General features: G+C 45.9%; 1 protein-coding gene across 4 annotated transcripts in view; it reads right to left on the bottom strand.

The window, feature by feature from the left end:
• RNL (RNAligase) overlaps positions 1-22860 on the bottom strand; it is a 121346-nt gene that overhangs the window by 17078 nt on the left and 81408 nt on the right. For all 4 annotated transcript variants that reach the window (XM_086776323.1, XM_086776327.1, XM_086776319.1 and 1 more), the window contains 9 exons: positions 10508-10539; positions 9908-10074; positions 9682-9761; positions 2052-2117; positions 1704-1972; positions 1252-1359; positions 948-1048; positions 691-751; positions 450-526 (listed from right to left, as the gene is read on the bottom strand). In XM_086776323.1, coding sequence (XP_086632449.1) covers positions 450-526; positions 691-751; positions 948-1048; positions 1252-1359; positions 1704-1972; positions 2052-2117; positions 9682-9761; positions 9908-10074; positions 10508-10539 — 961 coding nt within the window. The remainder of the gene's footprint in view (positions 1-449; positions 527-690; positions 752-947; positions 1049-1251; positions 1360-1703; positions 1973-2051; positions 2118-9681; positions 9762-9907; positions 10075-10507; positions 10540-22860) is intronic.

The raw sequence follows: 22860 nt of genomic DNA, 5'->3' as shown, positions 1-22860 counted from the left end.
TCTCCGGTTGAAACCAATGACCTTCAAGATAAATCTTCAGTTGTTCTTCACAGTAGTTCTTTTTGCAGAGATATTCGAGAAACAAAAAGGCCAGAGCTTCCTTAGGTTTCCAAAATTTCTGATGCATTTGAACAAAATGGAAGCAGAGCTGTGAGCTGAGTTGAGAGGAAGCAGCCCAGCTGCCTCAATCTCCAGCCCAATTTTTCCACGACCATCACGCTGAATTAATGACCCATGCTAGTGCCTTGAAATGAGAAAAATATGTGAATTGAGTAGAGTTAAGACATCGCAGGCTAATTTTCTCTCGTGCATTTTGATTTCATGGAGAAGCTTTTGCCTTAACAGAGACCACAAACAAATACCTTTCCACCAGTGTACCCTACTTTCAACTGAAACCCATGCTCCAAAACTAGGATTAAATCAATTTTAAAGCAAGGATCAAAACTTACTGGATGGTTCACCCGCTGAAGCACCCGATACATGAACAGGGCCAATGCCTCTAGGGAGAACGGATTCAAATCTGTACCTGGAAATCATAGAAGGAATGTCAACACTACTAAAACTACCTTGTATTTCTCATGGACTTCCACATTTAGGCGCAGAGGCGTCCTTATCCAAGCTCAAAAAGCAGCAGGTGAGAGTATAAACCAAGACACAACACTGTTGCCACAAGACCTTTGGTATGTTCACCTTTTGAATCAGGCACAACAGGAACTCCAATTGCAGATGTGCTCTGGCACATATTCTCGATCTGTCAAAACAAGTACTTCTCTGTGTTACTTCTACCTCAATATATTACTGTGCTTGCACAGTACGGTAAGGTCTTCCATATCCATGCTACTAACAAGAGTCGTTTTGAGCACGGTTTAGAAGCACTTAGGATTGACATGGATCATAAGTTGTTTTCATGAGTTGTTATAGCAGGTTCGCAGACTTCTGTCACTTACTGCTTTCCAAACTTCCACATTTGGAGCATTTTTATCCGCTAGTGTGATTGCTGTTGGAGATTCCCGCTGCCGTTCTTCAGCCAGCTTAGGCCAATACCTCCCTGAGGTTAAACATTCACATAACAGAACTCCGATTAAAGACATCTGCACGAGCACTAAAAGAAGTGAATACACAAGCATGCACTAGACTTGTTCATAAATTCCACCAGTTGAAAGTGAGAACCAGTAGATATGCTCACTAAAGACATCATCTTATATAAGCCACTGATGCCCTTAGATGTGAGAGACTTTCTGCTGCAACTACCTTTCACAAGGTCACCCATCAATGTATGCATAACCTTTCCATCTGCAAGACCACCTGGATTTTCCAATAGCTCCTTGCACAATGCAGATTTTCCACAACCTGGTATTCCTGTCGAGTGTAAAACCAAGCAACATGACAAGAACAATCATTTAGCAGGTTTTTTGCAGTTCACCTTTCAATTCTGATCAGGAACAATAAACCTTGGGTACTTACTCCTTTCCATGATTACTGCCAAACTCTCCCCTTTCTCCTTTTCACTAAACTTGAATTAGTTACTTATTAACACTAATTCTCTGAAATAATCATGTGATATTACTAAAAGTTTTATTTGTGTAATTGCTAAGCCAGTATGATCGAGATCAAGGTAGCATTATAGCCAATGATGCCCTTCAAGAGCTACTCCACCTGCTACAAAATAGATAAATAGGAAATGCCTAGTCAAGAAACAGTACCTGGGAAAAAAACTATCATCCCCTTTCCTTTCAAGTCCTCGGATGTCTGCTTAGCATTTACAAGAGCTTCCAGCTCAGGCACCTGTTCACCTTCATTTGCCAACTCAGACAGGAAATCCTCAGTTCTGATGGTAGTTCCAGCAAATCCAACCAGTTGCTGATTGATCAAACTTCTCTTTGCAAACATTTCCAGAAACGGCTCTGCCTCTGACAAGTACACCTGATCGTTGAGCCTTCTCCCTATGTACTTATTCAATATATATTGTGCCCTGCAGGAATTGAGTCCAGCATCAACTGTGTGTTATCCTCACTCTTTTCTTCAACCTTTGCAATTACCAAAAAAATCACCATTCAGTCAAAAGCTGATCGAGCCGTCGTCTCTTGTCAACTGATTTACCCCAGATTTCCATTTGCCTGAAAAATCAAGAACAAAAAAGCACATGGATTGAAGCCATCCTATGGAATCACAGAACCAGCTGTTTTATAGAGAGGTGGTAAGTAAAAATAGTCGGATACAGTAAAGGTGGAGCTTGACTATAAAGGACATCAACTAAACTTTTAAACCAAGATTGCAAGCCCACTACAATAATCCCATAATTGCATGTAGAATACCCCCACTCTAAAAACACCGTACGTATATTTCTGCTGAAAAGATTATGGTGTTTAGAGTAACATTAAAAGAATTTTAATCAAAACTAAAGAAAATTCCAGTCAGCTGGAGCTGCGAGCTGCTCCAGCTGGAGCTGCGAGCTGCTCCCCCGCACAGTGCCACCCCCCACCCCCCCCCTCCTCTTTTCTCCCACCTGCACCCCCCTCGCTGTGCCTCCTCTCGCCCACTCCCCCAGTGGTCTCCATTTCAGAACGCTGCCCCCTGTGCCCTCCCTGCCCCTCTATGCCTCTCAAACACACCCCCCCATCCCTCTCTACCATCAGCGCCCCCTCCCCCCTTTGCTTTGACACATACCCCCGCCCCCCCCCCCCCCCCCCCCCCCCCCCCCCCCGCGTGGATTCCCTCTTGATTCCGTCTTCCCTTTCCCTCCGTTCCATCAGGCAGATTCTTCCTTCTTGGGTATTTCTTTTTTTTGCAAACCTCGGCCCCTTCATGTCTTCACCCTACATTCGACAGATTGGCTGGCGTTTTAGGCTTTCCCGTGACAGTCTGCTTCCTAGGCCTCAAGAAGGAATACCTTCCTCTTCTTGTGGTGATTGGTGGAGCCATTGGGAGAGTGATGGAACCCACGTCCAAGACTCTTCGAGTGGAGGGCAGTTCTGATAGTTCTGCCTTCCACAAAGATTGATATGCGGATAGCCTCATAGAACATTCAGGGTTTAGGGGGGCCTCAGTGCACTGCAGGAAGATTTACCAGGTAGGAGCCACACTTTTTGGTCTCCCTCCTTAGGCCCCTTGGAGATGCATGGAGGAGTTTGTATTTCTATCAGCGAGCAGCTCTTGCCGGCAATGACAAGCTAAGGATAGTCTTTGGGCGAGCGCAATGGGTTACCATTAGGATTGGAGAGGACTGTGTGGGCTTCCTCAATGTTTATCTAAGCGCCGGAGTAGGTAGAGCCATCTTCTGGAGTACAATCCCTTAGGCCCTTCCTCAGGCTGCCTTTTGGTGTAAGGGTGGAGACATTAACATGATTGAGTCAGCAGAGGACAAACTCAGAGGAGGCACGGCTACAATCTCAGGCACAAAGTACTCTGCATGAGAGGAGTTGATCTTGGCACTCAGGGGACAGGACCCTTGGCATCTACCAGATTTTGGGCGCAACCCCGACAGCATGTGCTTCTCATGGTCCGATTTGAGGACCACCCGCCCCAAACTTTCTCGACTTGATACATTTTACGTAGATGAGTGGGCTTGCAGTTGCGGGGCACCACTTTCTCTGATCATGCTCCGGTTATTATGTCCTTGGAGGACTCCTGGAGGCAGGACAGGCATGCAAGCACAGGGATTCTGGAAAGCCTCATACACGACCCCGAGATCTGCAACAAGATAGAGCAGATATGGGCAGGACTAGATTTTATCTCAAGTTCTGCCGCGTGCACTTTGGATACGGGCCTTGGTGAGATCAACAGATTGCAGCACAAAGCAAATTGGAGGGATTTCGTGAGTAGGAGAGGAAGCTAAGGAGGGGTCTTTCTTCTCTACAACGCCTTCAGGAGAGTTTCCCTGATAGCCCTGTGGATTGAGAGTCAGCTTGCTGCCGCCCGTACGGAGATAAGATCCATTGAGGAGAGGAGGGTGGAGTACAAGGTACCATGCCAGACTTCCTTCTGGACCCGGGCCGGAGATAAAAGTCACGTGGGACTTCTTTGAGATTGTAGGCCTCCATAGGCGGAGAGATGGTATTCGCAGGTTGCGTAGCTAGGATGGAGCTATTGTTTCTGACCCCCCCATGTGAGAGCCATTGCCACTGATTTTTTCCAATCCCTCCTCACGGGCATCCCATTATTGCCACAAGTGGTGGACGTGCACAAGAGGGTGTGGCGGTACACGAGAGAGGTGGTCCCCCCCGCTCTCCGGACCTTCTTATTGACTCCCTTCACAACAGAGGAGCTGGCGGAGGCATCGACGACTCTCCCTAGGGGAAAATGCCTGAGGCGAACGGGCTTCCGGTTTCCTTCTTTCTTTGCCATCGGGATCTCATGGAAGGCAGCCTTAGTAGGCTTATTGAGATTATGATCACAAGTGATGCCAGAGAGGCTTTTAGAGGGTTTGATTCACTTGATTCCTAAGGAGGGTGATGATAGATCGGAGATCTGGTATTGGAGACCCATCACCCTCCTTGGGACCGCCTACAAGCTTTTGGCCAAGGCTATCAGCCAGAGACTTAACCTTTCCTCCCTGACTTGATCCATAACACTCAAACAGGTTTTGTTTCGGATCAGAGTATTCTGGACAACATCTTCACTTTCTCGGAGGCGACAACTTCGGCCAGGATGTGGTAGCTGACCTCATTGTGCTCCTCCTAGACTTTGAGAAAGCTTATCATAGAGTTGACGAGCTTTCTGGAGGGCATGATGTACGGGATGGGGTTTTCACAGTGGAGTGGATCCGTGGTGTTTCAAGACTTTACTCAACCTCTCACAATTAGGTTCTCATTCAGGGAGCCCGAGGAGGTGACAGATTCCCCCTTTCTCGCTCGGTCCGGCAAGGCTGTCCACTGGCACCTTACCTTTTCCTATTCGTGGTCCAAGCCATGGCCAGCTTTCTCTCTGCTCACGAGACAGGGCTCCAGGGATTGCGTCTCCCCATTCGTACTCAGGAGGAGCCATTGGACTACCTTTCCAAAGATGTGGGAAATCTCCAGAGATTCACAGAGGCGATTGAGATCTTTTGTCGCGCATCAGAAGCGCAGATCAACTGGCACAAGTCGAGTGGTTTTTGGGTAGGTTCTGCTCTTGCCCCGACTTGGCGTCCAATCCGTTATCTGGGATGCCATGTGGGCTTCGATATCTCCCTGGAGCAACAGCTCGCCCCTCTTCTTCTAAGCATTCGGAAGAAGCTTTTGTATTGGAGTTCTATGAGGCTCTCTTAACTGGCCGAGTGGTGGTGGTGAACCAGGTCCTGCTTGTCACCATGTGGTACATTACTTCTTGTTGGAGCTTCCCCTGAGCATGCATTGGTCAGGTACAGTGGTTGATCCGGAACTTCTTGTGGGCCGGCAGAGATGGGAAGCCTGCCCGGGCCAAGGTCGCCTGGAGAGTGATCATTCAACCATGACGCAGAGGGGGCCAAGTATCATTGACCCCGCCATTAAGAGCCACACCCTACTGGGCAAGTTGATAGAGGACTCCGTCCAAGTGGGGAGCCTTGGAAGGACTTCCTCTTGGCCCGGATTTCAATCCGTACTCCGAACTTGGGCGGCCCCTGGCCGCATGGCTGCAGAGCACCACATGGATCTTCACAGAGATGTGGGCCGGAGGATTTAACCCAGCTTTTGAGGACAGATTTGCAGCCAGCCTACTCCGAGAATGGGATCACCTCAGGCCGGCCCTTAGGCAATTGGCTCCAGTAGCCTTAGAGGAGCGTCTTCAAAATCCCTTGATCCGTTTACCCAGTGGCCATATGTTGGGGGCCCGACCTCATGTATCATGGGGAGTGTTGAGCATAGGACCTGCCAAGTCCCTTGGAGATTGGCTTGCACACAGACAGCTTCCCTTGGAGGTTCAAGAGAGAGGCCAAGCTGGGATCTAGGGTAGAGACCGACTCAGCCTCGACATCGACTGTGCTATTCCCCAGGAGTGGCTGAACCCTATCCCAGACTCGACACCCCACCCCCCCCCACAGTGGCTAGGCATGTTCACTAGGCATGATATTCTCTTGGCATCCATGGCACGGATGAGGGCTGTGGTTTGCTTACTTTTCTATTGGTCCCCATGGTAGATTAGAGAGATCAGAGCCCCCTTTTGATGATTTCAGTGGCTGCACCTTACAAAGGGTGAGGGTGATCGGATTTCAGGCACATGAGTGCTGGCCAAGGTGGACAGGGAGAGAGACTTACCATTATGGATTTGTGAGAGCCAGCCCCTCATGCGCCGAGTGAACTTGGCATGATCTTGCTGATCGAGAGGACACTTTGGATACCCCTTTCTTCGCATACACCGCACGGCTAGGCTGCAAGATTCAGATGCTTGAGGTTGAGGAGCAGTACATTGGTAGTCATAGGGCCCTCTCACAGCGATTCCTCTCACACTTTTGGAAGAGGATCTGGGACAGTTTTCGGCCTCAAAAGATCACCCTCTTTCTTTGTCTCATGGCACACAAGAGCTTGACGGTTGGCACGTGGTTGGCGATTGGCAGTCGACCAACAACTTGTCCGAGGTGTGGCCACCCTCAAGTGTCTCAGGCGACATTGTTTTTGGGATTGCCTAAAGGCTCAACAAGTTTGGCAGATAGAGGTGGTGATCCCACTTGGCATTACTGACCACATGTGTGTTTACTCTCCCCCATGTGAGATAGCCTCCTCATAGAGCAGCCATCCAAAGGAGAAGTGGATCTTTCTCCACCTTTGAACCCTTGATCCCCGCCCCGTACATGAAGGCGAGTTTGTATCTAGCCCTTTGTGGTTGTATTTAGCCCTTCGTGGCTGGTTTTTTGTTAACTACTAGAAGGATCTTTTTCTAAGAAAAAAAGAAGATTAAAAGAATTTTCTATATGGGACTCAAACCTTGGAAGAGGGGCCTCCCAAGGGCCCACCTACTAAATAGTTCAATGGCTAGTCCATTACCTGACTGTCTAGATGACTGGTGATGAATGGTATGAGACATGCATGCCTTTCTAATGTGGACTAGGCCAAGGTTGCATTGGTCTCTAACTCGGGGTGGCTTACCTGGTTCATAGCCTATGATTGGGTGGCGAGTGCTAGACAGCACCTATGTCCTCAGGGTCATTGTTGATGTATGTGACCGTGTATGACAGATATTTAGATTGTTTCACGTTATGCTTATATGTGTGTAGATCTTGAGCAAAGACTTGGTAAATGGTTTTCTTACTGCTGAAATGTTTCATCTAGCCTGCCCTTCTTTGAAAACACAAAGTCATCGCACAGGATACAGCCCCTTCATCAAGGAGACATGCTCATGACTGAGTCCACATGGTGATGCCAACTCAAAGCAAATGCAACCGCATTCTCTCGACCTATAGCTTGAACCAAAGCAGGGAGAATAAATGCCGAAGCTGCCTTGGGGGCATGTCGTGTTGTGACTGTGTGCCTAACTATATCAAAGCTTGATAATCTCTCTTTATCCAAGCAATGGTGCCACTTGTGCAAGGCATGTATGGCCGCCAATTAGTCCTGTTGTATGTGGAATAGTTCAGCTCGGCTCTGCGAAGCTTCTTGCTCTTAAGCACCACTCCAACACCACTGCCACTGGCATCACAGTTCACCACATAGGGCTTATTGAGGTCTGAGAGTCTAAGAACTAGGGTGGAGGAGACCAGACCTTTCACATGGTTGAAGGCTTTTTACTGTGTCCCTCTTTTGTAGCGTTTGTGAGAGGGTCGGTCTCCTTGGCGTAGTGCTCCATGTACCTACCATAGAACCAACAGACCATAAAGTTCATGAACATCCGTTGGAGTAGGACAACCAAGAATGGCCTTCACCTTTCCAAGGTCCATGCAGGTGCATCACCAATGGGATGTGCGCAAGATAGCCGATCTCTGTCACTGTGATAAAAAACTCCACAGTTGAGTAAAAGATGATTCTTCTGCAGCAAACATAATACAATCTGCATGTTTTCCTGATGCTCACCCTTGGACTTACTGTACACCAGGATACCGTAAGCGACAGAAACGATGTACAGGGAGGGGTGGGTGGGTTCTGAAAACTCAAGCCGGGGTGGCAACCAATGCCAAGGTGGTTGCAGAAATCTTGCTTGTCTTCCCCTTCTGCTAGCACTTGGCTTTACACGACCAATTTGACACAGATAAAGCACTCTCCATTTTTGATTTAACTGAGCTCCTGCCTGGGGAGGTGGTGGAATGGCACTCTCTCCCACTGCAATCGGACCTCCTCTTGTAACCTTCATGCTGGCTCTGCTTACTCTGCGGAGAGAGGTCCGCCTGCTTACACTACTACTAGTTCTGACTACGAGGTGGCTCCTGCCACTCTCTCCCACTGCAATTGGACCTCCTGATATTGGGGTTTCCCTTCTTTGAGTCACCTTCATGCTGGCTCTGCTTACTCTGCGGAGAGCGGTCCGCCTGCTCACACTACTACTAGTTCTGACTCAAAATGAGGTGTCTCCCTGCTTAGACTGCTGCTTGTTGAAATTCGGGTTCTGAGACCAATGATTGTCATGCTGGTCATAGGTCATTGCCCAGTGCAAGGTATTGTGAACTAGGCCTTTAGGTCAACTTGAACGCCATCCTTCACGCCATGCACCAACTTGTAGACCCTCTCATCCTTATACAATAAAAGGTATAACCACGGCTAGCTTCTGGAATCTAGCAAGAAATCAACGTCAATCTTGTTATGGCACTCTTGGAAGCCGCCCAACAATGGTTGCACATAGAGGTTCTGTAATGCACACTCGTATACTTTCGCAAGAGTAGATTGTGTAACTGTGCCAGCACTATCGATAGTCCTAGTACCACATATAGGCAGCACCACAAAGCTGGTTAATGGCCATCTTCACCGAGTACTTGTCTAAACCACCCATACGTAGAAAGTCTTCCCTTTTAAAAAAAGCTACTTTTGTATGATGAAAACTTACCTTTAGTATTCTTAATCTAATTGTTCTAATAAGGAAACTATTTTTGAACTCAAGTCGACCTACTTTCTTGAGAGAAGTTTCCTATAACAATGGTGATTACTAATTTGGGAAAGAGGGAAACCTATTTAAAGGTCCCTCTTGAATGATTTTGGCATAGGCATTACCCATCTAGCCTTGCAGTTTCTTGGAAAGATTAATAAGACCAAGCATGACCTCGGGAGGGTATTCCTAACCAGGGCCTGTTACAACCCACGGATCTCCTAAACACACAACACAAGTGAGCTAGCCTGCACCGCTAATCCTGCTATAAATAGCCAGTACACATGGATTTATTAATAATAACCTTAGCTGCCGTATTAGCCTGCTTTCTCCTAATCCCAGGGCTCCCCTAACCCTCCTATGTGGATAACTACTTTTGTATTGTGACGTTTCATTTGTGAATTTAGTATGCAGATTAGAGGTTTGTTTAAAGTTAACCATGGAGATTAAAAGAGATTAAAGAAGCCTAGAGTAGTATGTGGCTGTTAAAGGGGGTTAAGTATGAGTATGGAATCTACTATCATGCAGCTATAACACTGCCATAGCTACATGGCAGGCACCATCTTAGTTCTGAATGTAGTGTCTACATGAAAGTATAAGGGTGCTTTTCTGGACAGATTTAATTATTTGATGTTGAACCAAAACAAGAGTTCAAATCAAGCATTCCCCATGCTAACAATACTTCAATCCACCCCAGAAATGGCAAAGATCCACAACCTCAGATAATACTTTCTGTATGCTTGAAGACCGCTGTGGAATAGTATGGAAAGGCCATTGCGTATTAAAAACGTCCGAATCTGGAAAACAGTCAAGCAACCAACTCTCATGACCCATGATAGAAGCTCAATACACATTTGGCAAAAAACACAACCAATCTTACTAGCATCAATGAGGACGAAATACATATGTTCACCATACAAGAAGTCATTTTGCATTTTATTACCTTGTAAGGTAAAAATTTCAACTTCAGCATCAAGTTCTCTGACTCGTCAGCTAGCACATCAGTCTGTCCCATGCTTACATGCAAACTATTTTGAAAATTGTCTGACAATGATGTTATAGAGGTATGTTTCTGACCACCATCGAGCAAAAAAACATCAACAAAAAAACCTGCAGAGACATGTAGCAAGCAATCACTGCTCCAAATCCATATACTTAGGTCCTGTTTACATTGGCCGCAACCCAAAGTCACTAACAAGTCACTTTACACTCAAAAGCCAGGGTCTCCTATAGGTCTTAGCCTAACCCAATCATACAAGCAAGCATGGGCTTCAACGAGTCATTTTGAGAGGACACGCACCAACTCTCACTCACATGCACAAACCCACCATTCCATTCATGTTTTTAAACTCTCAAAACATCCAGGCAAGGGAATCACATCCTGATCCCAAATACTTAAAATATTTATAATCTTAGTAAAAAAATGAAACAAAGCACAAAATTTTTAACTTGTTGTTGACTCTTGTGTAACAACCCAATCTTCTTATTGATGATAGTAAGACCATTGCATAAGAAAGCCTAAATCTTCCACAAAACAACTTACCTCTATACAAAGGCCACAGCCCTGGATTCATCCTGCCAAAATCCCATAAAGAAAAGAAAAGAGAGTCCTTTAAATTTTTGAAGGCATGATGTAAATCTCTCTCTCTCTCTCTCTCTCTCTCTCTCCCCCCCCCCCCCCCCCCCATCAGCTCGTTTTAGGGCTTTTCCTGCATTTTAGGGTTTCAGCGTCATGGCTGCCCTGTATTTTATGGTTTCTACATGTGTTTAGGGATTTTGCCTGCACTTCAGGGTCCTAACCATGTCTGCCCTGCGTTTTAGGGTTTCTAACCTCATTTTAGGGTTTCACTACAATTTAGGGTTTCGTTTTTTTGCTTTTTTGGTTCAGCTTCCCCCCCCCCCCCCCCTCTCTCTCTCTCTCTCTCTCTCTCTCTCTCTCTCTCTCTCTCTCTCTCGGCTATTTTCCAAACACTGACATACTCGCACAGATTATGGGAGCTCCAACCAGATAGATACCCTAGGTTCGCCCTAGAGTCCTTGAGACAACTGGCACTAGACGGAGACACGTAGTGTTGGCATGCCCAGGTGAGCAGTAGGTTTGGTATGCATGGCATGCAAATGGAGGCACTCCCTCCGTTCCAATATAGCATAGAGGCGCCCTCCTTTGCTCTTAGCCGCATAGAGCTGAACAGGATCATTAGGAAGGACATCGTGAGACTGGACACTCAAAGGACTTGGCACCCACCCGTCCAGCCCCTTGGGACGAAGATGGCCTTTTATAGAGACCATTTTCTTCGCTTGACAGAGGACGTCTTCATCACACGCCCACACTACATGGACACACATCTGTCATTTGGGGTGCGATGTGTGATTGGACAGATCTGCACCACACCCCATTAGTTGAGAGTGGAGACAGCCAAATATGGGCCAAGGGTAGCTGCACCAGAGGAAAGGATATGTCAGCTTTGTCACACAGAGGCTGAGAAGAGGGGCACTATGTATGCAGATGCCCAGTATACTATGAGATTAGGGGGAGGTTCCACTTCCTCTTCTAAGATGGATTTGGACCACTTTCCAGGATCATGGCTTTCCCAGACCAGAGATGCTTGGGACTTTCTCTCCTAGAGCTTTGCAGACACAGGGAGTCCCTTTTGCGGCCTAGACCAGCAGTACCCGTTCAGAGGACTAGCACAGAAAGCTCTCCACCGACTTCTTCAAGACCAAAGTGATGAGGACAGATTCACCCACTACACCTGACATGTAGGAGCTCGGCCAAGAGGAGTGACACTAGACAGAGCCATTGAGCTATTCAGAGCCCGGCGTCCTTGACCTCGTGCTCCCCGCCCATGCCCGCATTACTACAGGAGGATCAAAGCCATCATCTCGCACCACCACAGGACTTTCTCTCGCCCGCCCAGCTTTACTACATTGGGTGCCATGTTGCAATGTCCTATGCATGATATTTTAGGGTGATATGAGAGCTGGACACTTAAGGTTTTGGGATCAGATCTGACATTTCAGCTCTTATTACTTTTCTTGATTTTTATTTTTAGTACCCATGATTATGTATTTCATGGACATGATGTAACCTTTTGGTCTCAAAGGTCATTTTGGCCTTTTGTAGACGTTAATACAACTTCCTCTCTTTCTCTCTCTCCCTCCTTTATCTTCCTGTTTTCTTGATTGAGGTTCTTGGTTTTCTTGATTTTCTTGATCTTGGTTCTTGGATTTTGTCCATTTTCCATCCTCTACCTTGCTCCCCTCTCTGTAAAATGGGCTTGAAGGAATAGATGTTGGACAAGATGAACAAGGTGGACACGAGCTTGAAGAGCTCCCTTGCTGACCAGAAAAAGAACATGGACAGAATCCTTAACCACCATGACAAATTGCTAGCAAACCTCAAGAATCAAGGTGCCTTGTGGAAGGAGGAACTGCAGAAGGACCTAGAGGCATTCAAGGCAGAAATAGTAAACGTTTAATCTCACGCTTGACAAAGATCGCCTACTACAACTAGCACTAGAGTCCTCTATGCAATTATACTGCGAGAGGGAGAGCGAGCGATTGAGACAAGCTGGACTGCCCTCCTCCTTAGCGACATAGCCACCACCATTACTGACACATGCATGGTACTCTGAGGTAGTCGACTGGTTTCATGCACATGGAATACCGATGGACCGTCTCCCCCCGTTTCAGTATAGCCTAGATTCCCCCTACATTGATCTCTCACGACAGGAGATCAACCAGATCATCCAGATAGATCTACTCGGGCTACACATACACTAGACATGGGTGTCTCTGTCAGAGATTGGTACGAAGTGTGAGTTCTACAGAGATCACTTCTTGAGACTCTCCGAGGTTGGATTCTTTGAGATCCCGGGATACATACAGATACACACGTCACATGCTATGCGTATCACGATCAGCCAGCTCAGGGTATCCTCCCACCGCCTCAGAGTAGAGACTGGCAAAGCTGAGCATATCCCACATGAGGAGAGGACATGCACAGTATGCACCACAAGAGCAATAGAGGATGAGGCCCATTATATGTTATGTTGCCTAGCTTACTACGAGATACGGGGGAGATTCCACTGCCTCTTCTGAGAGGCATTGATATAGTTTGAGGATGAAAGGTGCTTGGACATGACACTGGGATGTAGTGTTGAGACAGCATGCTGAGAGACAGCCCCAGCTCTGACAGGACATGTCAGAGAGAGCCATCACAGATTTCTTTGTGGTACGCACATCCACATCGGAATCCACTACCCACAAAAGTTTCACTACTACGACATCAGAACCCACCACCCATACCCACGCTCCAGCTCCACGTCCCAGAGTTCTTAGCGAGAGAGCTCAATCCATTCTACGAGCCAGATGTCCCCGACCCAGATCATCAGGACCCTCCACCACACAGAGAAAGATTCGTAAGGTTCTCCGCCGACATGACACGCTCCCATTTTCATTTTAGTTTTTCTTTCAGTTTTCAATGGCTCAATATATCCGTGGTACCATTGTATTACTTTTGGTGTCATAGGCCCTTGGGGTCTTCCATAGACGTTAATATAACTTTCTTCCGTGTCATACGCCCTTGGGGACAGATCTGGACCTCATCACACCAGCTACGGATTGAGACAAGGCGATATGTGCATCAGATCTTGGATGACCGCATTTGTCAGCTATGCTACTAGGAGGAAGAGACAGAGGAACACTACATTTGCCAATGTACAGTCTATTATGAGATCCGAGGGAGATATCACTGCCTCTTCCGAGAGGGTTTTGGACCATTACGCAGGGTCATGGAGTTTGAGGATTAGAGATGCCTGGGATTGTTTCTACTTGAGCTCAGGAGACACAGAGAGACCCTCTTGGCAGACAGGAGGCCGAGCATTGATGTACCTAGACAGAGGACCCTGACAGATTTCTTCGACACCAGCACCAAAAACCCAGCCCACACACCTCCTGATACCTCCTCCATTGGGCCATCAGGGCACCGACCACGCTCCCAGGGAGTCACCACTGATAGAGCAATTATCTTATGTCGTGCTCGTCGGCCACGCCCACCAAGATCCCGACCACGGCATCCTCACCATCGCTAGATCAGAGCCATTATTGCTCGGCATCGGAGGCGCCTACCTCGCTTCTACGACCTCTCCATTCTAGACAGCCCCATGGCGGAGATACTTGATCTAAGGAGAGGGTGCCACTTCAACTGATCAACATACATGGATCTACCTGATATACATTTTTTTAGTATTTTCCAGTATTTTCTACTCAGTATCATCTCGAAGTCTTACAGTAGTTCTGTTCTTATAACTGTAGGACAATCAGTTTATTGTACTTTTTAGTCTCATTTAGTTGTTCTCTTTTCATTTCATTTCTCTCTATCTCTCTCTCTCTCATGAGCTTGAAGCTGCGTTTCAGCGTTTTTCCTGCATTTTAGGGTTTCAGCATCATGGCTTCCCTGTGTTTTAGGGTTTCTACTTGCATTTTACGGTTTGTCCTGCAGTTTAGGGTTTCACTTTGCACTTGAGGGTTCCTGAACCATGGTGTCCCTGGGTTTTAGGGTTTCTACCTAGAATTTAGGGTTTTACTGCAATTTAGGGTCTCTTTTTCTGCTTTTTAGGGTTCTATGGACAGTTTTGTATCACCCAAGTGAGATAGCTATGTTTATGTTTTCTTTCTGTTTTATTTTCCATTCCATGATGAGATATGCCATGGACATTATTGTATCACTCTGGTCTCATAGGCCCATTGGGTCTTTAGTAGACGCTTAATATATCTTTCTTTCTTTCTCTCTCTCTCTCTCTCCCCCTTCTTGTTTTTCAAGGTTCTTGGTTTCTTGAATTTTTTGATCTTGGTTCTTGGATTTTCTTCTTTTTCCCTCGTCTTTCTCCCCTCTTTGTCAAAAGGGCTTGAAGGAACAGATGTACGAGCTATACAAGGTGCACACGAGCTTGAAGAGCTGCCTGGCTGACCAGAAAATGAACATGGACAAACTCCTAAACTAGCATGAGAAACAGCTAGTAGACCTCAAGAGACAAGGCACTTTGTGGAAGGAGGAAATGCAGGACTGGGTGGTCGGGAGAGAATTACATGCCCAAATGTGCCAAGAAATGGAACACTTCAAAGAGGAATGCATGAAGACATAAACTTCCTTAGGGAGGAAAGGAAATACCAGCACAAGAAGCCCTAGCAATGGAGATTTCTCAGCTAAGAGAAGCCAATGAGAAGTTACGAAGGGAGCTAGAGGATGTCAAGAAAACAATGACAGCAGAAACACAACAAATCCAGCAAGAAGTAACAGCCACCAAGGAAGAGGTAGCTGCCACTAAATCAGTCATGAAGAAAGAGCAAGCTCAACTTCAGGAAAGGCTGGAATCCAATTGGGTGGAGGTCACAAAGAAGCATTGACCAGCCAAAGACAAACAAGATTATGATGGCAACATTTGAGGAAGAGAAAAGAAGGCAGTCCAAGGACATAAATGTAAGAGTCACAAGATTTCCAATGGGGGCCTCTCCCAAAGAGGTGGACTAAAACTTTTTGGCATGATGGGGATAGAGGGACACCATTCACAAATGTTTGGAGGGTTGGAAAAAATCTGACTAGAGAGAGGCCACTCCTCTTAGAGTTCAAAGATGCCCAAACACGGAAGGCCTTCCTGCAACAGCGAAGGAAACTCAAAGGGCTCACTCCCAAGGTCTACCTTGGGGAAGATCTCACACCATTACACAGCTTGAACAAAGGAAATTGGCATGGAAGAAGTGATTGGAAGCACGCAAAGCACGTAAAAGGGCTGTGTACAGAGTAGGTAGAGTTATCTTCATAGCTATTTGCCACTCCTTAGTCTTGTTTGCATCTTCAAAGTATCTTGCTTCGACGCATTCATTCACCTTTGCCATATACATGTAGTGATGATCAACACAATGCCCATATGTAAGCTGCTCTACAGAATACTTGATCCGTGTACTCCTCAAGTATGCTGACCTCCTTGGTGAACTTACATCCTTAGGCATCTCTACACTTTCCATATCCTCTATTATGTGTTTGCATCCCATTCATACCACTCTTCGATGGGAAAAACACCTCTAGTCTATGTACATCGCTCTCTCTTTAGGGTGATACCAGTGATCCTCTCATCCTTCCATGTGCAACATTCAAAATTGATGATGGCTGTGCGTAAATGGACCTCACAGCCATGTTTTGGAATTCATTGGATCCCTAAAACACATGTACATCATCATCTTGAGGTGTCTCAACATGCGGTGTATACATATGCAAAGATATGCCCTGTTTGAAGCTAGCACTGATTTCTGCTGCACTTTGACTGATCATTGTGGATTCTGAGGGGCTGATCTCATAGACTGAACCTTATGGGCTGGCAGACCATCATATTAAGTTGCCCCAGCGGATTTCGTTTGGCTCCATTCAGGTTCCGGAGCATGTAGAAACTTCCGTCCAAAAAATGCCCTGAAAACTGTCAAAGCTGCCCTGTTTTGGAGCATTTTTTCAGGTTTGCCTTGCTTGTTTTTCTATACCATCAAAATCATGGACTCTCCCAAGTTTGTACATATCAATAGACCATTTGCATCATGTTATACATCTCTGTACGGCTGTATGACATCAATCACATCCTCTTCGTGCATGCATGCTTTCATCACAGCTTGATCTTGCAACTAGTTTGTCAACCGGTCTTGCATACCATGCTAGTCCTTCATCAAACCTCACATCTCGGCTTATATATAGCTTCTTTTGCATCGGATTATATGGTTGGAAGGCTGTGCTCTCCTCACTCACACCAATGAATATACATTTCATAGCTTTGTCCTGAAGCTTTGACCTCACCTCTTCTGTACATGTACGCGATTAGACATTGACATTGGATACAATCCTATAGCAAGTCATGGCTTCCCACTTGTTCATGCAAAGGACTGCTATTCAAAGAAGCCGTGCAAACATTGTGGGAAAAACAACCACAATGAAAAGAACTCCTTTCACAAAATGATAGATGCAAATATCATTGAGGAGACAGAGCTTCCCATAGTGAAAGCAAACTATTGTTATGATGATTGGGCTTTTTAAAGTCCAAGATATGTGTTGTTTTCTATTGAGTTGTGTGTTGTTAGTCAATTGTGTGTGTGTGTGTGTGTGTGTGTGTGACCTGATCCTTGTTTGTCCTTACCCATGGGATCCCATAATTGGCCTGTGAAACTAGAGCCATGTGATTTATCCTTGACTAGGAAAACTGGAATGAGAAACCATCAGCCTAGATTTATCCTTGACATAACATGAGGTAATCCCTTGAGGGGGTTTTGTTGGGAATCAAGGTCTTACTTGTGTGTGAACCCACTCTTATGAAACTATGGTAATGTTTGAGTGTCTTAGAGGCGTATCAATAATATCTACATATTTGTGTGCTTTGACATAAGCAATGATGTCACAAGGCTAGCCTTTGTAACCTATAAAGATACTTGTACTTCATTGAATCAATCAAGCAAACTATCACATCATTCAATCATGTGAATCTCTACTCTAGTGCATTTGTACTTTCTCTCTCTGTCCCTCGTTCTCTCTCTCTCCAATGCTATAGCCATGTACTTTCCCTCTCCCCCCTCATTCTCTCTCTGCCCAATGCTATAGCCATGTACTTCTTTTATCCACCATAGCTTTCACCCAAGATGTGCAGCTCTACCATGAACTTTAACATTCGAGAGCGGTTCGGGCCACTAGCATAGGTGTAAGCTGTATGAGGATCAGAGATGTCTTGAGATGTACCTGATAGATCATGGAGCTCAAATGACATAGGCACAAAGTATTGAGAGGACATGCTAAGAGACAAGGCCAGCCCAGACAAGACGTTGCTAGAGATCCTTCATTGATTTCTTCATGGCACAAGCGTCCACATCAGCACCCCATGCTGACACCGTCGCATCGACATCAACTCATACCAACCATACACAGGGGCCATATTCGCGTCCAAGAGGAGTCTTGAGTGAGCAAACCTGCTCCATCTTACGTGGCAGGCGCCCCCGACCTAGAGTACCAAGGATCTCCAAAATAGAGAGACAGATCCATGAGATTCTCCGACAGCATGACATAGCCTCACCATAGCCACATCTGTCATCAAGAGGCTTACAGAGCAATGTTTCAGTTTTGATCTTCTTTTTGAGTTTTTCCATGGCAGCACTCTATACCCAAGGTATCATTGTACTATTCTTGCATCTCATGGGCCCTTCCGATCTTTTGTAGAAGTTAATATATCTTTCTCTCTTTCTTCCTTCCTTCCTTTATCTATATATCTATATTGTATTCACATGTTATCAAGGCATAGAAAGGTTTCTTTTCCTGTTTCCATAATTCAGTAATCTCATAGATTCATTGTGATATTCCTATTTTTTGGTCTCGTAGATCCCCGCCCGCCACCGCCACCTCCACCTTCTTCACAAAGGGCATGTTCCTCAAGGCCATCTCTAGACTACGTAATAATGGGCGGACCCAAGATCATGAGGGACTCACTGCCGACAACTACATCTCACATGCCGATGATACCCTGTTGCCCCTAACAGTCTACATGTTCAACAGAGCCCTTTGCGAAGGATTTCCACCCTCTTGGTCTGCCAACACCATCATCCCCATCCTCAAAGCTGCGGATCCACTTGTTCCTAATGATTATAGGACCACCATGATTGGTCTGCCAACACCATCATCACCATCCTCAAACTCTATGGATTGGTGCTAGAGGCGGAGCTCAGTTCGTAGAGAGAGAGGGATGCAGAGCCTCAAGATAGGCATGCTTTCGGAGGAGCTACTCTACCCTTGACCACATCTTCACCCTTTGTTCCATCATCGAGGAGGGTAGAGCACGACATCAAATAATTTATTGCTGCTTTGTGAATTTCTACAAAGCCTTTGATACTGTGCCCCAAGCCTGCCTCCTACAACGTCTACAGGACATAAGAGTCCTATCTGACATGGTTTGGTGCATCATCCTCCTCTATAAATCCGTCATCGGACAAGTGAGAACCCCACAAGGTACATCGCATGAGATTTCCAGTTCAATTGGGGTGAAATAGGGCTGCCCCTATATGAAACAAGCCTGTGTAAGGGTTGCGGCACAGATACTTAGCTTATATTCAAGAAAACAACAATTCACGCACAAAACCTTGAGAAAATCTGAAAATAAACAAAAGAGAGAGTAGAGAGAGAAGACTTGTGCAGAGCCCCCCCTCCCCCCCCCCCCCCTCTTCCGAGTTATATTAGCAAACACCTTCACCACTTGAGCTATCAGCGTTCAAAATCACTCAAGAAAAGCGCTTTAAAACTCACTTAGAGTCCAAAAAGCATCTTTTTAATGATAAAAGTTCTTCTCTTTTAAGTTTTTAAAAAGCTTTTAATCTTTTGCTTTTCAAAAGCTAGTCGCATCATTCCAAGCTTGTAAGGTGACCTTGTGTTGCTTTCCAACCACATGTCAAACTTCAATGCCACGTCACCATCACCAAGTCAACAGCGCTATGCCATTTTTTAAAAAAACTTTTAAAAATAAACCTTTTTTTAAAAGGGGTTTGCGCCTATTGAGTTTATTAGCAACATGTATTTTGATGCTTCGGTGACACTCTATCACCCCTCTTTTTGGCCTCTACATTGACGAGATCTCAAGCTTCATAGACAAATTAGGTGGGCTGGTCCCACACTGGCAGGCATATTAATCCCCCTACTACTTTATGCAGATGACGTAGTCCTCCTTTCAGATCAGCTGAGGGGCTTCAGAGACATCTAGATGCCTTTTAGGATTTTTGCACTCAACGGGAACTCACTATTAACCTTGGTAATGGCTCCTGCCCCTCCGCATCCAGATTAAGCTTCACATACAGAGGGGATCCTGTGGAGATTGTCTCATCCTATGTCTATCTTGGTGTCACTTTGAAGGGCCCATGCTTCACCGTGGTTCCACAGCACATGCCAGAGTGACATAGGGATATACAACCATAGTATCAGCGAAACTCGTTTTCAGTCCATTTGAAACGGACTGAAACGTTCACAAAAGTTTCATAATTTGAAACGCGTTTTTATCTATCTAAAAAAAGGTCGTATCACATCTTTTCACCCTACCGTGTACTTCGTCTACTTTCACACAGCCGCACACGTTTCGACTTTCGAGCTGCTGCCGCTGCCTGCGCCGACTAAAGCTGTCCACGACTCCACCAGTGACCCGTCAGTCGATTGCTTGGCGACTCCCGACTGCTATGACATGTCCACTCTGTTCACAACTGCTGGCCGAGTCCCGACGAGTGTTGTTCATGACTGATTGGCGACTCCCGTCTGCCTGTGTCCTGTCCATTCGTGGCCGGCTGTTGAGGAGCCTGTGGTCAACTGTTGCAGTGTTGTGGCCGACTGTTGTGTATTCACCTTCACCTGACCGAGTGCTGTAGCCTGTGCAGTGTGACCTGTCCACCACCCACCTTCACGAGTCACGACTGTTGTCCAAACTCCAAGCCTACTGCCCAGTGCCAAGTCTCAAGGTAAGCCTAGCTACCTAGGTGTTTTATGTTTCTAGAATCTATACTATTGTGTTTTATGTTTCCATACAGTATGCTATTAACTATACATAATACAGGCTGCTCTAGCCTACTGCCTGCAGCCTATATCAGGCTTTTTTTCCCATAACTAAAATGGGGATTTTATCACAACCTATGCAGGCAACAGGTTACAGGGTATTTCTCTTGCTGCTTGCAACTTTGCAAGATGCCTCGTGCACAAGATCCCTTGTGGAGCAATGTCACATGGGAGAGCAAGTATGTAGGCTCAAGCTCGGGAAAATGGAGGTGCAATTTTTGTGCAGAAGTCCATCCTGGCAGCATTACACAGTTGAAGGCACACTTCACACATACAAAGGGCCATGGGGTGGGACCTTGTAAGGTCGTACCAAGGCACATTTATGAAAGCCTTAAGGCTTGGAAGGCTAAGGAAGTAGGCCTTCCTGTTGAGGAGATCGTGGATCTTGAGCATTTAAGAGAGGCTGCCATGACTGTGGAAGAGCAAAATTCTACAGTAGGTGACATGCAAAGTCAGTATCATGGGACTTTTACTGTTGGGGGTAGCTCTAGTTCACAACCTCGAGCAAAGAGGACAGCTTTACCTTTGTTGAAGAAAGGGCATGTGAAGGCAGGGTTTCAAAAGGCTGCCATGAAGGAGGTAACAAGGGAGATAACCAAGCTTTTTGTGCAGTGTGCATTGTCCTTCAATATTTTGCGGACACCTCGATGGAGGACAACAATTACAGCAATCTCACGCATAGGTTGTGAGTGGGATGGTCCTCATATGAGGCCTTATGTACTAACAGAGCTTCGGAGAGAGAAGCTAGTAGTTGAGACTGAGATGGAGCCTCTTAAGGCTACTTGGGTAAAGTATGGGTGTACTTTGATGTGTGATGGCTGGTCAGATGTGAAGAAGAGGAGTGTTTATAACATTCTGGTCTCCTCATGCAAAGGTACTATGTTTATTCATGCCATTGATGCCTCTGTGGACGGGGACAAAGGTGACAGGGGAGTTCATCTTCAAGCATATATGCTAGGCTATACAGGAGATTGGCCCAGACAACATTGTGCAGGTGATAACAGACAATGGGTCAAATTGTGTTTCCATGGGAAGGATGCTTGAAGAAGAGTTTCCCAAGATTGTATGTACACCTTGTGCTGCACATAGCCTTGATTTGATGATAGAAGATGTGGGAAAGCTGGATTGGGTGAGGAACATTTTTTCTGTAGCCTCTAGTATGGTGAACTTTGTCACCAAAAGGCCTAAAGTGCGGAGCATGTATAGAGCCAATTCTGATCTAGAGCTCTTGAAGCTATCCAAAACCCGCTTTGCCTACATGTTCATTGTGGTGGAGAGGCTCGTGAGGGTGCACCATGGCCTAATGCGCACAGTGGTATATCGTGAGTGGGCAACATGGGATGACAAAGATGCACCAAAGTCAGTTTCATTTGCTTGTATGGTCATGAGGGACACTTGGTGGAATGATGTGCAGGCACTTGTCAAGACACTCAATCCTATGTATAGTATCCTTTGACTCACGGACATGGAGGGGAGTACCACTGGGCTCCTCTATGAGTTCATGGACAAGACTGGAGAAGCCCTCGATGCTTGTACATTATTGTCTCCTGAGAGGTATCACTCTTATTCTTTCTCTTGAAGTTAGATAGATCATAGAACTTAGAAGATTGAAGTATATGCTCATTGCTTACTTTTTGTTTTTCCACTTACAACTTTGAACTCATATGCAGAGAAAAAAAAGATATTAGAGAGATATGGAACCAACGCTGGGATTGGTTTCATAGGCCAATCCACGTAGTTGCACACATTTTGCATCCTCTTTGGAGAAGTGAGGAGCAGTACTTGAGTGGAGAGCTAGAGGCAGGATGGAGCTCTTACATTTCCAGGCTAGTGGGTGGTGATGTGCAACTTATGAGGAAGCTGGAGGATGAGCTTCTCATATATCGAAACAATAGCCATATGATTGGACGGCCAACAGCACAACTGAGGGACACACTGTTGGAGCCTGTGTCTTGGTGAGAGAAATATGGCATTGGCACTCCAGATTTGGTAAGTAACAAGTTACTAAGTATAACTTATCTGAGAATATTGACAGTCTTATACTTCTATTCAATGATGAATGGTCTTGGTGGGAGAAATATGGCATTGGTACTCCAGATTTGGTAAGTAACAAGTTACTAAGTATAACTTATCTAAGAATATTGACAGTCTTATACTTCTATTCAATGATGAATGGTGTTGATTTTTATTTGCAGAGACGCATTGCCATGAGAGTTCTCTCACAAGACTGTAGTTCAAGACCTTGTGAGAGAAACTGAAGTACATGGGCACTTTTCCACACCAAGAAG

The sequence above is a fragment of the Cibotium barometz genome, chromosome 3, assembly GCF_041138505.1.
Source record: "Cibotium barometz isolate CiBa-2024 chromosome 3, ASM4113850v1, whole genome shotgun sequence".
In the NCBI taxonomy this organism is placed as follows: Eukaryota; Viridiplantae; Streptophyta; class Polypodiopsida; order Cyatheales; family Cibotiaceae; genus Cibotium; species Cibotium barometz.
This window is presented reverse-complemented; position numbering and strand designations above follow the sequence as displayed.